This window comes from Pomacea canaliculata, linkage group LG1 (assembly GCF_003073045.1).
Source record: "Pomacea canaliculata isolate SZHN2017 linkage group LG1, ASM307304v1, whole genome shotgun sequence".
In the NCBI taxonomy this organism is placed as follows: domain Eukaryota; kingdom Metazoa; phylum Mollusca; class Gastropoda; order Architaenioglossa; family Ampullariidae; genus Pomacea; species Pomacea canaliculata.
This window is the reverse complement of record NC_037590.1, coordinates 43589042-43604084: the sequence shown is the minus strand read 5'-3', so window position 1 is coordinate 43604084 and position 15043 is coordinate 43589042. Positions and strand designations below refer to the sequence as shown.

The following is a 15043-nucleotide window of genomic DNA, read 5'->3' as shown; positions in this document are numbered from 1 at the left end:
AAGAACGAGGCTGGTGGATGAGAAGAAGTAGTCCATGGATCAGAGACACGTTCTGTCAGAATATTCACATTTATTCATAAACAGACTTCTAAATGTCATTGAACAGAACACATCATTTATTACCAATCTAATCTTTCTTTTTGTTTTCATATTGATAATTATCTACATGCTTTTCAGATAAAGAATATCATCACCTAAGAGTATACATAACAAATTACTGACATCAGTCAATATTCTGTTTCATTTCAAACAATGTGATCTCCATGGGACAAAAGGCTGGAAAGTCGAGCTTCTTTTCACAATATTTCCAATATGGTCAAAACCTTGGTAACCAGATCTTCTGATATAGAATGAAGGGTTGTACAACAGGACTGTAAAGTGTTCCTTGTTTATTTCTGTTATTTCAATCCATAGAACAAACAAGTTCTCAATTGTCGTTTAGTTGAATCAATTACAATTTTATCTCACGATTCGGTGATTGCTTTGCGGACTTTCTTCCTATCAAAAGCACTTATCAAATATGATTGTTTTAATATGTTCCAATCCTTAGTAACTTTCATTTTTTATGATATGCACACAGAGACAAGAAGTGAAGTATGAGAACAGGATGTATCTAAACTAAAAATTAATCCTTATATAACGGTGATAAAATGTACTAAATGATTTCGATTGCTTTTGCGATTATTGTTATTAAGTATAATAGTAGTATGTGACAGAAAAATTATTGTGACAGAAAGTAGATGTGGAGAAATAGTGGAGCTGGAGTAAGCAGGTGCAGGCAATACTCATAGTTGCTGCTGGAAGATTACTGCAGTGAGTACAGGTGTCACATGAATGTCATAAACAACATGTCACAGACCGTTTGTGGATAATGTCATCATATCAAAGCTGTCAGTGCTTTAGACTCGAAAAAAGAAAATGATGAAAAACCAAATAGTGGCAATTAGGGAAGACAGCGAAAAGTGTTAGATAAAAAAAATTTTCTCTTTAAAGATGAAATGGATTGTCTTTAAATCTTTATATGTTCTTCACTAAATCACTTGTCTTTTAAGCTATTTTTAGAAACACTACACAAAAACAATGGCTAGCAACTTTGATGACAACTTTATCTCAATACTGCCATTATGCTTGTGGCTGTTTATTTAAGGAGACAGTAATTAGTTGACAACTGCACGAGCGCTTAAAATCGCAACATCTGTGTCCTGAAGTATTACTAGACAACTCAGACATGTAGCTTCTCTGCGGAACATAAGTTTAGAACTTCAGAGGTTTTGATTTTGAGCCATGAACACAGTGGGTGCGGAAGTTCGACCTGTGAGTGAGTTCCAAAGACAGAGTTCCAATACATTGCACATCATGGACACTACAGCCTGGGGGAGCGATCCAACTCGTCCAGCTGCCTCTTGATGGTCTGCAGCCTCGTCTGCTGGTCTCTGGCACCTGGAGCACCAGTGGGTCATTAGCAGGATAAATAGTTACATTGAGTTTGACTGCTACTTTCTCTCCCTTAAAACACAGACATACACACAAACTCAACATTTATTCAACTAGCATACATGTGTGTGTGTGTGTCCTTACTCTTTTTTCGAAGGTCGGCCATGATTTCCTCAACAGAAAAGCCGGCTTGTTCTGCGAGGTCCAGATCTTTCAAAAGTTTCACTTCGAACGCTTCCAGCACTGCAGATGCCAACGGGATGTTACAAAAATGAAAATACAAAGATTCCTGTGAGACAAGTTCTACAAATATGTGCAAGAGAAACAAACTTCTAACGTACTGTTATTGTCTCCCTTCTTATGTACGTAAAATAATTCTTTTTTTCCCTTTTGGTAAGAGTTAGGAGTTACAGTTTCACTCAAATAACGTGAACATGAAACCATAATACTAAATTATTACTAAATTAAAAAAGTTCTGTCAACACATATTTCATATTTACAAAAATCAACTACACTTGAATACAACATCTTCATTATATGAGCGACAAGTCCACCACCTTCTGTGGGACCAACCATCATCACTACCTTTACACCTGAGACTCACCTGCGTCTCGAAACTCACTGTCACTTTGGACAGGTGTGTGTCCTTCCTGTCTGTCTTGCTGCACTTCTGTTCGAAAATAACAAAATGTTTCCCATCTTTTTAGGAGGAGATTAAACAGTATTTTCCACACACATATATATAGATAAACCTAATAGAACAGTCCAAACTCATTGTACCAAAAAGTCAGCTAGTAATGCAGTGTCCCCACTACATTTCAAGATTCACCAAACTTTTCCAGCTTTAAGAACATAATCCAGCACCCTCTTCCTCCAATCAGAAAATCTTGATCATTTAAGTGATTGTTTCTCCTAACAATTCTTATAATATCGCAAAATGAATTAAAGGAAAAAAATGAACAGGAGCAAAAACAAAATAGCAAACAAATGAAAGAAAGTAAAACGCCGATAAACCGAAATAACGAAAGAAAATGAAAATCCACACACACAAAAATGTGGATGTAGCAAATAAAGATTTAAAAACAAGAGCTTGATGTTAACCATTTGTTTGATGTTGTTAGGCAGATTTTTCAATTTTAAGGATTATCTACAAGGATGTGACATCTCAGTGTCAAGCAAACATTGTCATACCGCCATTGGGGCCGTCCTCGTGACCAGAGTTCACTTTGCTGTCCGACTGTTTGCTGTACATACGAAGCAACATTCTGTAGATGGCCTCCAGTCTCTGCCCTCTGTCAGACTCTCCTCCATTGGCAGACTGAGGGACTTTCGTCTCCCCCTCCTCTTGAGGAAGATAGTTGTCACCAAGGTACTCTGAGACAAACAACTCTCATCTCTCACCGCTGCAGCATCGTCATATTGGCAAAGTTCTATTCTTGTGTTTGGCACTCGTGTTGTCCTTTATATTGCCAGTTGATTAGCGTGTGTGTTATTCTGAATGCAAATCATATTAAACATGACATTTAAAGTAAAATACATTAAGTAACTTTTACTGAAACACTTTGAGGTTCCCTCATCTGACAGCGAGAAAGAACTTCTGTAACATTACCTCCTGCTGAATTCTTTGTATCCACTCCGTGTCTGAGAAGCTTCTTGTTCACGCAGCTTCTCTAAGGCCTCTTTGAGAACCTAAACAAAACACATAATAATCCACACTAACACAGTAATATCGGTAAGACTTGATGTGTACCGTAATTTCACTCCATAAGAAAAACAGTTTTTGACTGAAGGATACAATAAAATCTTTTAAAGAAGATACACAAGTATGACAAATCCAGTAGGAATTCAATGAGGCTTTAGCAAATAAAAAATACGAATTCAAGCATAACAACAGAGAGTCGAGACTTCCAGAGCAGCAGACAGTTGAAAAATAAAATACAGGCAAACAGACAGGTGACATTTTAAAGTACACTACATAGAGTTGTTGACAGCAGCCTGTGTGGAGTTTCAACAGTTGTCTTTGATCAACAACTGACTATGAAACTCCTCCCTACCTGTGAGACAGGTTTCTTGTCTGACAGAGTTTTCCCCAAGCTCTGAATCTTTCGTTGGTTGTCCGAGATGGCGCTGATGGTCTGGGCCGTGCGGTCGTTGGCGAGGCTGCTGATGTCCGACTCCGCCTTGTCGTCGTTCTCGCTGACTCTCGCGTCGCGCGGCATCTCGGGAGTCGGCCGAACCCCCATCTCACTGGCCTCCAGATGGGAAATCTGATACAGGAGTTCATGACAATAGCAGCTACAAACAAATCCACTTTTCCTAGCGATTCCACAACACCTTGTTTACAAGTTTATCAATATTAGGTGTGATTACTTACATCATCTACCTCCCTGTATTGTGGTTTGTCTTTATTTTGTATCGGCGGGGTCTTTGTATGAGTTAGTATTGCACAAACCGACTGTCGGGGGAGAAGAACTACTTTAACGGAGAAGAACATTTAAACAAAAAGTAAAATGCGCTGATTTGTCAAATAAGGAAATGTCATATAGCTAAATCCAAAAAAGTTTAGTGTACCTTACCTTCTCTTGCAATCGTTTCAGCTGAAAAAATATGGACAGTTACAAACTATGTATAATTTATATATAATATAAAACTATATTTAATTATAGATAATTATTGTATATACTTTTTTATATTTGACATGTATTTGGACATCCTCTAAGTAATTCTAGCCCAATGAAAAAATTCTTTTTTGTTTTTAAAACAAATTAAAAGAACACTAAAGTACGAGACTCATGATATTGCATACTCGCCAACCACATAGGCCACTCAGCACCTTATACTATCGTTAGTGAGACACTCGCGCATGATCAATTAAAGAGATAGATTGTACCCACCTCGGGTGTGCGCTAGAGTCTCAGCGACTGGAAGAAGACACTGAGGGTCCGAGGCAAACAATCCACTAAGTGGTAAATTTGTAAATAGGAATATTCGCTAAAGGTTCATACTTCTTTATTTATTGCTTAAAGTTATATTTATGGAAAAGTAAAATTTGCGACGGAAAAGCCCAACTTACGAGCTAAGTAGATCAGAGTGGGTACACATCACGACGACGCCTTGTGTATTCCAAATTGGTTTATTTTGTAATGTTCGAGAAAACTAATTATCTGTGCTTACACCTAATATAGGATCGTTACTTGTGCCGCCGATCGTAAAGAAAATTGGTGGTCGACTGAAAGTAAGAGTATGCCTTTGCTCTAAATCTTAAACCTTTACTCGAATCAAGTGGCTTTTGTTCATTCTCAGGCTGGAGTTACCGCGGTAAGAGGTCAGGTCACACTCGATTTGTAAGCTACCTGCCAGTCGCCGTCTCCCTGCGTCATTTATTCACCCTATCGGATCGCTCTCTTAGTGACAAAGTCAAAAGCTGTTTCGCCGCTGCTCTGACATACAATCTCTCCGAGATTGCAGGAGATCTGCCTAGTGCTCACTGCGTCGTCTGAAACGACCTAACTCTCCGTCTTAGAATTTTGGAATAGGCGTGTCCCATATCTAGTGTGGCATAGTCCCTCCACCGCACTCTCGCTCTGTGGGTCTCTCACTCAGCTCAAATATCAGACCATGTGCCTCGATATTCTCCGCTCACCTATGTTCTAATAATAGAGTCCCTCCTATGACGAGTGTTCTCTCTTCTCATCTGATCTTAGGAAGAGTCCGCCAATAGCCTGGCTTGTGCTATCCACTTCTCCTAACGATCGATAGTACTGCATTTACGGTACTTCTGGGTCAATGGTGTTTCTCTCGACCATCCATTCCGTCTTCCGGCGCAAACTCAGCATAAATTGATAATTTATAAACAAGATTTCATATTTAATTGTCTCCGAAAACGATCATCGACATTATCACCTGCGGACTTGGTCTTGCACTGATGGCGACGGATCATCAAATAATCACTAATATTACCAGAAGGATGTAATGAGAACTGCTGCGATGGTCTGTGATCCACAGTTCTGCGAGAGTTTCACTTACTGCGACTAGCAGCTTTAAATAATATATAGACTGCTTGTCATTGCATACATTCTAAACACTAGTCTTTGCACATATTTGAGAACTAAATCATTAAATAGCTAGCTTTCGTGTTAAATAACCTTGTAACACACAGAATATTTGTGTACATTGATAACGTGTTTATGATGTTACACTCTTAGTCGGCAAATCCTGATTTATCTGATTGCTGTCTGCTGTTTTATGGTAGAGGTCAGAACGAACTGCAGTACCTATTCCCCATCGCTTCTTGTTCTCACTCCCTTCTCTCTTCCAGCGGGCTTCTACCCGTATCACCAATACTCTCATTATGACTCCTGCGCTTGAGTTCCCCTATCACGCAAATGGGCATCGAGGGGCCGTTTCTTGAGGTCGACAGGAAACAGTTGTAGTACACCCCTTGCTACGCACTCGGCGTTGATACATACCTACCAATTCTGGCTAGGCATTTTTACTCCGCTTCAGCACACCGCGAGGCGCGATTTCTACGAGTTGTCGTGGGATACGCTTGATTTCTTGAACCAGCGTGCTATATTATGTTCAGAATCCTAGCACACGACCTGTCCGGATAAATGCCGAGAGCTGCAGTCCATAAAGTTGTTAATCCGCTCCCGCTAGTTTCCCGAGTGGCACCAAAAACTTGACGTAGAATTGATTTGTGACATTAGTAACACGCATACAACGCGGGACTCTCTTATGCTTCAGATTGCAGCACGACAGTCCACGTCTTGGCCGACGAGTATAACCAGGACATATAGTAACTGCTGCCTTAAATACTATGTGCACTCTTTGCACTATCAGTGCAAATGAGGCATAGATAAATCCTCCGCGCTGAACCTCAGTCGGTGAGTGTGTGTGGGTGTGGGTGTGTATGTTTGTTAAGATGAATTAGTTGGATCACACACGCTCACACATAGCAAATAGAACATGCTCAAACACTACCCCAGGAATAAAATCTATCACACAGAACACGGAGACAGCATCAGTAGCTATGACAAATCAGTACAGGACTGGTACCGAGATCTGTCTCTATGATTAATTGTCTGTTCCTCAGATTTTCCACCAGACTCTCTAGTGTGTTTCACGGGTTCTCATGTTAACACCAACTCGCTTGGCGTCCTGCTATGACTGCAGGGTTCTAAGTCGACATCCCTCTGTCCACAAACTACTTTTGAATCATGATCTCTTGTTCCCACGTGTGAGATGTGAGCTAGTGAGGGCGCTGGCTTGCCGAATGTGGTTGTCAGCCTCCATTTATGCTGTCAGACCGGGGGATGCTCGATACAAGTCCATAACATAACAGCTATATGCGTTATTCGCTGTTGTATCGCTGTCTACTGCTCCATTTGTTTCAGCGTCGCCCGGCCTTCTCGGTTTTATCAATCGCATTGTCCACTTGTTAACCCGCCGACATTTTCTTGCTCCGGCTACACTGAGTCACGTGCAGACAGAAAATTCGTAAGAAATCAAACGTTTATTCGGCCCTCTGCTAAAGTCTGACATTTTAAGCTGACGAAAACTGCGCGAACGCTCCAGACGCCATCGACAAACAGTTCAAAAATGTCTTTGATATTTTTTGTATCTCCCTCTGGAATCCTTGCTGGTAAACCGATTAATGGTGTTTAAACAGAACAAAAGCAACACACAAAGTAACCGCACGACCGATGCTGTCATGTGCAGCCCAAGTGATCCCCGAGATGATAAGCGATTCGTCTGTGGCGAAGTAGACAATCCGAGGTCTGGTTGTTAGCTTGTGACGATTGTTGTGAGATTGAGTTCTGTGTGGTGTACTCGGGGCTGCACAGCTTGTCGTGCGTAGCTGTTCGCCTCTCAGTCTCAAGTGCTCCACTCCAGGTGGCTGAGACGGTGGACGACCACTCAGTTGGTGGCGCGATACCCGCTCTGTACCCAGTGTCCCCCAAAAAACAGAGCTGGGCGGGCGAGATTGGGAAGAATGTCGCGACATGAGGAGACAACCGTGGGCTGGCAGGATGTTGTCTCCCTTGAGTTACTAAACTGCTTAGCAATCGTTGGTAAAGATGCTTTAGCTCGCTGATCATTGCCTCTTGTGCAGCTAAAGCCGCTACACACTACATACGCACAAGCACGCACCCGTCTTACACGCTTAGATAGCCTCTCTCTACTCTTATCTCTCTCTCACACCACACCATACACTCTAACACACAACCAAACACAATACATAGCCTACACCTGTGTGGACAAAAGTACACCCTCTCTCCACCGACACACCTTGGCCGGTAGGCGTTTGTTGTTCTCACCTGCACGTGCACGTTCTTGGGGTGGGCGAGGCTCACGGATCTGATGCTGAGCATCAAGTATCAGTGCACCTCGTGAACTACAAGTCGACAATGGGCTCAAAAAATAGTGCGTGGTCTGCTCTGTCTTCTTCCCAGTATTTATAGTCTTTTTTCTTAATCTGGTCAACCTCACTAATGTCCATGTCAAACGAAAGTCGAATGTCATAGAGTCCGAGTCATACAGGATCACCTGGTCATAGGATGACAGTCCGGTGTGCAACACATGTTGAGGGGCTTATACTGCCTGGGTTCACTCTCGTTCTCTAGGTGCCTGCTCTTTCTCTGTATGTGACATCTGGTCATAGAACTGGCTGAACTGCACTTGATATAACCCGATAACATGAGATGAGAAAGAAACACGCGTAAATCGCGCAGTGTACTGCATGTTGACATTTATCCCTCAAACTCTCTTATCTTTTTCAGTATCTGACAGGTCGCGAAGCTTATTACAAGCAAACAAGCAACAAAGAATGGCTTATGCACAAGCATTATCATCAAAAGATCAGATTTAATGAAGCCATCTGCCTCTCCAGTAGTCGAGACGTAATCTCGGAAAATTATAACTGGCAGCATTTATTAAAATTCTTTATCTTTGTGTTTTTGTTCTATTTATCTTATTTAGTACACAGAATCCCTCATCCATGTGGGTGATGTTCAACACGTATTTCAAGAAAACGTATGAGTTCAAAGATGGTCCAATGCTCTTGTCGTTCACAGGCAGCACGGAAGGTTCGCTGCGGTTCGTTTCCAGAAAGGAATCAATGTGTCCGATCCCTGAAGAAGACCGATGCAACGACGTGGCAAACGTCGCATGCCATTCGCTGAAGGAAAATAAGATCAGTTAGAAGCTTCCATTGCCTGCTCTGATCTCTTCTTGTGCCTCGCATCTGTTGCTCCTCCTGCTCCTGTTCTTTCTCCACACTCTCATCGTCTCTGTCTCGCAGCCAGCGAGCAGGGCAATCTGACAGTTTGCGTCTGCGATGGACTTCCAAGGGACAGGATTGCAGTCACGAGTTTGTCACAGTGGACAAATCAACAGTCAGAACCTTACATGGGATTAGGTTTTCATACAGTGGTAGATGCAACAGAGTCAAGAGCATTTATATGTTGACCTATCGTAGTTTTTTCAATCTTTTCATGAAAATCCTCTCAGCTCTTTGTTGTCGAATACGATCACTCGGGATTAGAATTCACATGGTTGAAATAAAAATACGTGTGTATCGTTGTGTAAACGAAAAAATAAACTGACCGTACAGCAAGTCAACACCGACTAATCGAGCGGAGAAACTACCTGATGACTTTCTGTGTGATTGTTATTTACTTTACACTCATAGTTTTTGCAATCTTCCCTACAGGCAATTCTGTTCCTTCAAATCACAATACACTTCTCAAATCGATCTTATCAAAAAGTTTTGTTCAAAACTAATTCTGTTAATAAAAAGTGAAATCAAAGAAAACGCAAAACTGTCGGACAAGCACTCTGTTTGAAAGAAGAGAAATATTCCTGGGTTTTTCCCGTTTAGCCTCTGTGGCGGACGATGACGAGCGGCGCCCTGTTTCATTTCTAAAATCCTTCAGGACGGATGTTCTTTCTGAAGAGTAAATGGAATACAATGATGCAATATCAGCCGTCCTGCTGTGATAAGGAGCAGCAACGGAGGAACCCAGGCATATGCTGGTTATAGGGTAACTTCAGGTTATCTTCCGTCTTTTGTCGCAGGAGATTCATGAGAGGATAAACACAGTGCGTGTGTGAGTGTTCGGTGCGGTACACGAGGCGGGCGTATGAGGTGGCGGTAATGACACTCCTACGAGTTTAATAGTTTCCTTTATCTTCCTTTCCTTTCGACCGATTCAATCTGCGGCTCTCCACCAATAGATGTTCTCCTTTTCTATTTTAACATGGCTCTGTCTGTAAGTGTGGTGCACAGTGAGGGGCAAGAGTCCCCATCGTAAATAAAGATAACATAATCTTTTGCCCACCGTACTATTGATGCCATGTTCATGCACCCATGAAGAAATTATGGGTGCGTCATGGCTGTTGAAAACCATTTCAGTTAATATAGCATTAGATAGTGTTACTAAAGATTTTATCAATCATTTTTTACACCTTGTACACCTGCCTACTTGTTTGTGACAACAGTGTTTGAAAATTCCATTTGCCCTCCTTCTTCTCCGCCTCTTCTCTCTTGCCAGTCGCGCCTCTTTGTGCAGCCCCTCCTCTATGCCTCCACCTATACTCTCGTGTGGTCTCCATCTTCGGGGCCACAGCTGAGTACGCAGTGTCTTTCGTTGTCATCTCTCTCTGAAAACAAACGCAAACCAAACGTTATGATTTCTCACCCATCCGTTTTACTTTCTATCACCCTATGATTAGTGGTGACGTTGAAGACATTAAGCTTACAACTATCCAATGTCCATTGGGCTCTTGAGAACCTACAATCCCCTCCATCTATTATATACTTTCAATTGTTTCCTGTTTACAAGAAACGTCTACCCTAAGTTACCTTAACCGTAACACGAGCTCTTACTCCTATCTCGATCAAAGCCTTAGTACACCATTCCTCTTCCCGTTCTCGTCGTCGTGCTGCGATGCACAAGTTACCATTGACAACCAGAACTAGACACATAGTCCAGTTCTACCCGGTGATGGCAGCCTCCAACTCCTGTGTAGCGCGGCTGATGACAGTATGCCTCTGTGCCGTTAGAGTCCGTTGGTCATCGCTTACACACACTATCCTACGTTAGTAGCCTCCCACTCGGACTGTGTTTGTTTGAAAATTCAGATATCCCAAAACATATATTGCAACAGTAGAACACTGAGACATCGTGAGCTCTTGACTGCAGCACCATAAGAGATGCGTATGAATACACACCGCAACCGAACAAAACCATGAAAAAAAGGAGTTTATCAAAATACGGAAAGATAATAAATAAGCAGAGGAAAAGATAAATGCTACTAAAGCCGCGAATAAAATACAATCCTCGACTAATGACCATTATGCCACCGATTAGGCACGATTTTTAAAAGTACAATAAACCAAAGACACCTATTACGATCATAATGTGAGACAAGAATGTTACATCATACTCTATCAATCCTGTCGCTCCGCATGCGCCACTAAGACTAGGTCTCTAATTCACACTCCTATGACCTGTATCATCTAGCGTGGCGGGATGCTCACAACATACAGTTACAGACTCTTGAGGCTGCGTCATGGTCAACCTCCTAGCAAACAACTTAAAATACTCTCGACTAACAGACATGAAGTCACTAGTTCTAGCTAGTCCTGTGAGTTCTTCACACATTGGTCCAGTCGCGCACGTGATGGGTGGGAAATATTGTGTTTTTACTCCAAGCAAACAGATCTAAGCGGTAGGACCCTGTACTCTACATGCTGTCCTTGATGTTTGTCTACCTACGCTCACTCAGCGGTAAACATCCTTGCTGGAAAAAAAACCAAAGAGGCTTACTGTGACTTTGCTTGCAGGTAGACTTTGTCTACACCTTGGGTGTAGGAGGTGCGAGGACACTGTCATGTGACGTGGAGCCCTCGTGTGTCACGTGCTGTCTGTTCACTGTAGGCTGGGCCGGTCCTCAACTGGACGGGTTGTCAAATACGTTACTGACCTCCTCGCTCGCTCTCTCAACTTCAAGTCTACGTCGGTCGTGGCCTGCGCCGGCAAAGTTGGTAGATGACACACCGCAAAAAATCAACCCTCCTTGAAGCAGCACCCAAGTAATCTTCGTTGTTCTGTAAGTCCACTGAGCGCAACACACGTTACACCAGCGTGAGGGGACCAGGCGGCGAATTTTTGCCTATAAAAACTCCGGCCTCGCTGAGTGCGTGTGTGAGTTCGCGGTACCTTGGAGGTGTTCTTACCCGTATGGTCTGCGGGCCAGGCCATGGTTTAACCTTTACCCCAGTACAAGAAGGTGAAGGAAAGCAGCTGCCACTTCTTTGCTGGTAACCTGTCAGCACTTGAGAAAGCTGAAGAAGAATGCATCAGAAATCAATCGCTCAGCATTATATCCCTGGAGGTTACCAAGGAAACTTTCAGTTGGGAATTTTCTCGCAAAGGTTCGCTACCGGGGAGGAGGAGCAGGTTTGTTATTAGTAGTTGTAGTCGCCCGAAGGATGCGGGAGCTTGCTGCATAAATCACGTAAGTAGGAAAAAAACAAACATCTCACGACGACCACTAAATTCGGTGAAACGATGTTTGAGAAGCGATTCCTCACGGATTCTTGTGCTCCCGGGGAAAGTCCATGGAGTTGTGGGTTTTGTTTGTTTCGACACAAAATGATCGAAATCTAAGTCTCCAACTATTTTGTCGAATATAGATAAAGAAGAAAGGCTTGGAGTTTTCCAGTAGAAATGAACTCGGTGGAGGGGAAAAAGACTCTCTCTTTCTGCTCTTCGAGAAAACCTTTGAAGATGAGTTGTGTATGCGACGGAAATCCATAAATGCTCTGCATGGCTGCAAAGTACTGCAGTCCTCCCACCTCTCAGATGTCAGAACAAAGGAAAACATGCTTAAGACTCCTCCGCTATCACCCAACCGGTATAACACAAACATGTCTCATCTGTGCCATAATTTTATATTGCATCTTCTAAGTTCTGTGATGATGATTACACATCCTTGGTCGCCACCAGTGTCAAGGCAGTGTGTTTGCAGGTACTGGTAGACATAGATATTCAAATGCAAAACTGGGATTTATCACGTACAGAGTGTCAACGACGGGTCGCGTTGTACGGAGCACGCTCAGAGGTCACTGAGAGGGTAAAGTCTGTCAAATAGTAACTGTCTTGCTTTCTAGCCGGGCTGCAGGGGTCCTTGGAAAGATATGCGCTGAAGTGCGCAAGGTCTGAATGTTTACGACTTCAACCGAATTTATTGCGATAAATGCTGTGTGGATATTTCTGTAATGATTATTCAGTTCGTACCCAGTGGCCACAGATTTCTTCAACAAGACGATTTTGAGTTCTAAATAAGTAATATTATCTTTTTACTCCCTGGAATCCAGAAGAAAAACTGCAGATGTCACGTAAGTCTCACCGGTGACTGTTTGCTCCAGGCCCGCCTTGCGGCTACTGTGATAGGTGTAGCCCGCCTTTAGGCAGCTCCGGTACTTGCTGTACTTCTGTTTTTGATACCATCTCTCAGGACTTTCGTGAAGCTAAGGAAATTCTTATTCTAGACTTATAAGCTCTTCTGGAGCTCTGGTGTGTTCGCTGTCGGGCGCTGGCATTGAACCCTCTTTTAGTTTTCCCCTTAATATCAGCGTGCTCAGTTCATTCCTTCCTCCAATGTATGCGAGTGGACATAAGAATGCAGTACCCCGAATGTCAGCATGCAGAGAAAAATCAGATCAGGGAATTTCCCATGTTGCTAGTGTTTCCAGGTGAGCCACGTGCAGAGTTTCTTGATGTTGCTAGCATCGTACCTGTGCCCAGTCCTGTAGTTTCTAGTGTTACCTTGGCAGCTAGAATGATAGGTCGATTTCCTCGGCGACAGAGGATCCAAGGGACGGTGTGCTAGACAAGTTGTAAGGCTTCTAGTATAATGTCATCTGCACATTGCTTTTGTAGGTGTCAAGAACAGTTCTATGTTCCATCTAGATAGTGTGAGTGTATGTCAGAGGGGCTCCCATGGCAGCAAGTGTTGCTATGTTATCTGTATACAAGGTTTATGAGGAGCCAGTTGATTTGTATTTGTAGACCATAGAGGTTCTTCATTACCTCGTGCGTTGCTAGGCTTTGTATTAGATTAAGTTCATTTTATCGTATAGCAGGTACTTGTGTTTGTTATCCGCACAGGATGCTTGGTTAGGTGTGTATCTGAGAGATGATGATTCAAAGCGTAATAGAGGGGGCCGCAACTGGAAGAATCAGCTTTAGGTCGCTAATGTTCATAACGGTCGGTGATCCACTGTTAGTTAAGGATGTCCGCTGTGTACTAGTTGAATCTGAACAGGTTGTAACTAGGTGTATAGGATAGAGGCCACCATTTCCCTGTTCTGCCGGTAGTCGCTTGCCTGCTGGTTAATCTAGCACCAGAGGTGCAGTATAAGTCTGCGATAGTGATATCTATTTGACCGGCCTGACAAAGGGAGGCCACCCTCTGCTCCGACCAGGGTTTGGCCCTCGACACTGGCAGGTAGAGGCTGACAGCCAGTCTTAGGCCACTCAGCTTTGTCATTAGCCATTTCCTTCCATTCCTTGCTGCAATTGATTCCGCAGACGTGACAAAGCCAAGAAGACTGGCGGTGGGATGGAAGGCTGTTGCGGATCAGACGAGGCTGAGGGGATGGATGAGAAGCACGTTATTGATGGTATTCTATTCTCCTCGCTTTTTTAGAAATCACCAATCGTTTCTTAGTGTATGGAGGTGAATGTTACGGCTCCATTACTAGTCACCATATTCATTTTGTCATATCAAGGCCTCATTTTTACTATTTTCATTTGTGTGGTTAGAAGATAATAGAGCCGAAAAAATTAGTTGTTAAGATGCAGATAAGATAGCGCGACGTATATCATTAATTACTAAAGAAGAAAAAGCCAAAACGATAATACGATAGTGAACGGACTTGTGAGCAAAAGCAAAAGCAAAAACAAAAACGCCGAAAAGAGCCAAGGGATTATCGAAAAAGCAGGCTAACTTTCAAGAAATAGATTCTTAAGCTTGGATGTTTTCAGTTACATATTACTCATTGCAATTATTGCATTTCTACCGTTGATAGTCTATAATCTTCCCCAGCCAGCCTGCATGTTCACCATATCTGACTTGCCCATTCAAAATATTCTCGTCATGTGATTTTTATTTCAGTAATCACACACGCTTCTCTCTCTCACACACACACCGAGTCCCACATAAACTAGTCTAGCAGAAAACGCACTTCGTGTGCTAACTGCGCAGCGAATTCAAAGTGATTTGATGACAAATTTTGTCTGTTCAGCAAGAGCACAGGATACCGAATGAAGCGAAACCAGCTAAGAAAGTGGAAGCACATAATGATGTATATCCCCTCTTGTTGCAGACAGTTACCAGAACTTACCCAGAATTCAGTATAGAGATATTCACCTCCGCTTGCCTTGATTATGCAAGGAAGACCAAATAAAACTACATTTTGTTGAGACACAATCCCATGTTTAATACAGTCTCTGCAGGTCTCCGTAGACTCCATAAAACCTAACCTGCCTTAGAGGCCTTTTCGTACGAATTCATATGGTACGCTGTGCAGATCCGT

The 15043-nt window shown here is 42.7% G+C and overlaps 1 protein-coding gene across 1 annotated transcript in view; it reads right to left on the bottom strand.

Moving 5' to 3' along the window:
• Positions 1 to 102: 102 nt before the first annotated feature.
• The window catches only part of LOC112573218, a 21879-nt gene continuing 6938 nt past the window's right edge, over positions 103 to 15043 (bottom strand). The window contains exons 5-10 of the mRNA XM_025253382.1: positions 3489 to 3701; positions 3044 to 3123; positions 2626 to 2808; positions 2039 to 2104; positions 1579 to 1677; positions 103 to 1440 (exon numbers count right to left, since the gene is read on the bottom strand). Coding sequence (XP_025109167.1) covers positions 2796 to 2808; positions 3044 to 3123; positions 3489 to 3701 — 306 coding nt within the window. The 3' untranslated portion in view covers positions 103 to 1440; positions 1579 to 1677; positions 2039 to 2104; positions 2626 to 2795. The remainder of the gene's footprint in view (positions 1441 to 1578; positions 1678 to 2038; positions 2105 to 2625; positions 2809 to 3043; positions 3124 to 3488; positions 3702 to 15043) is intronic.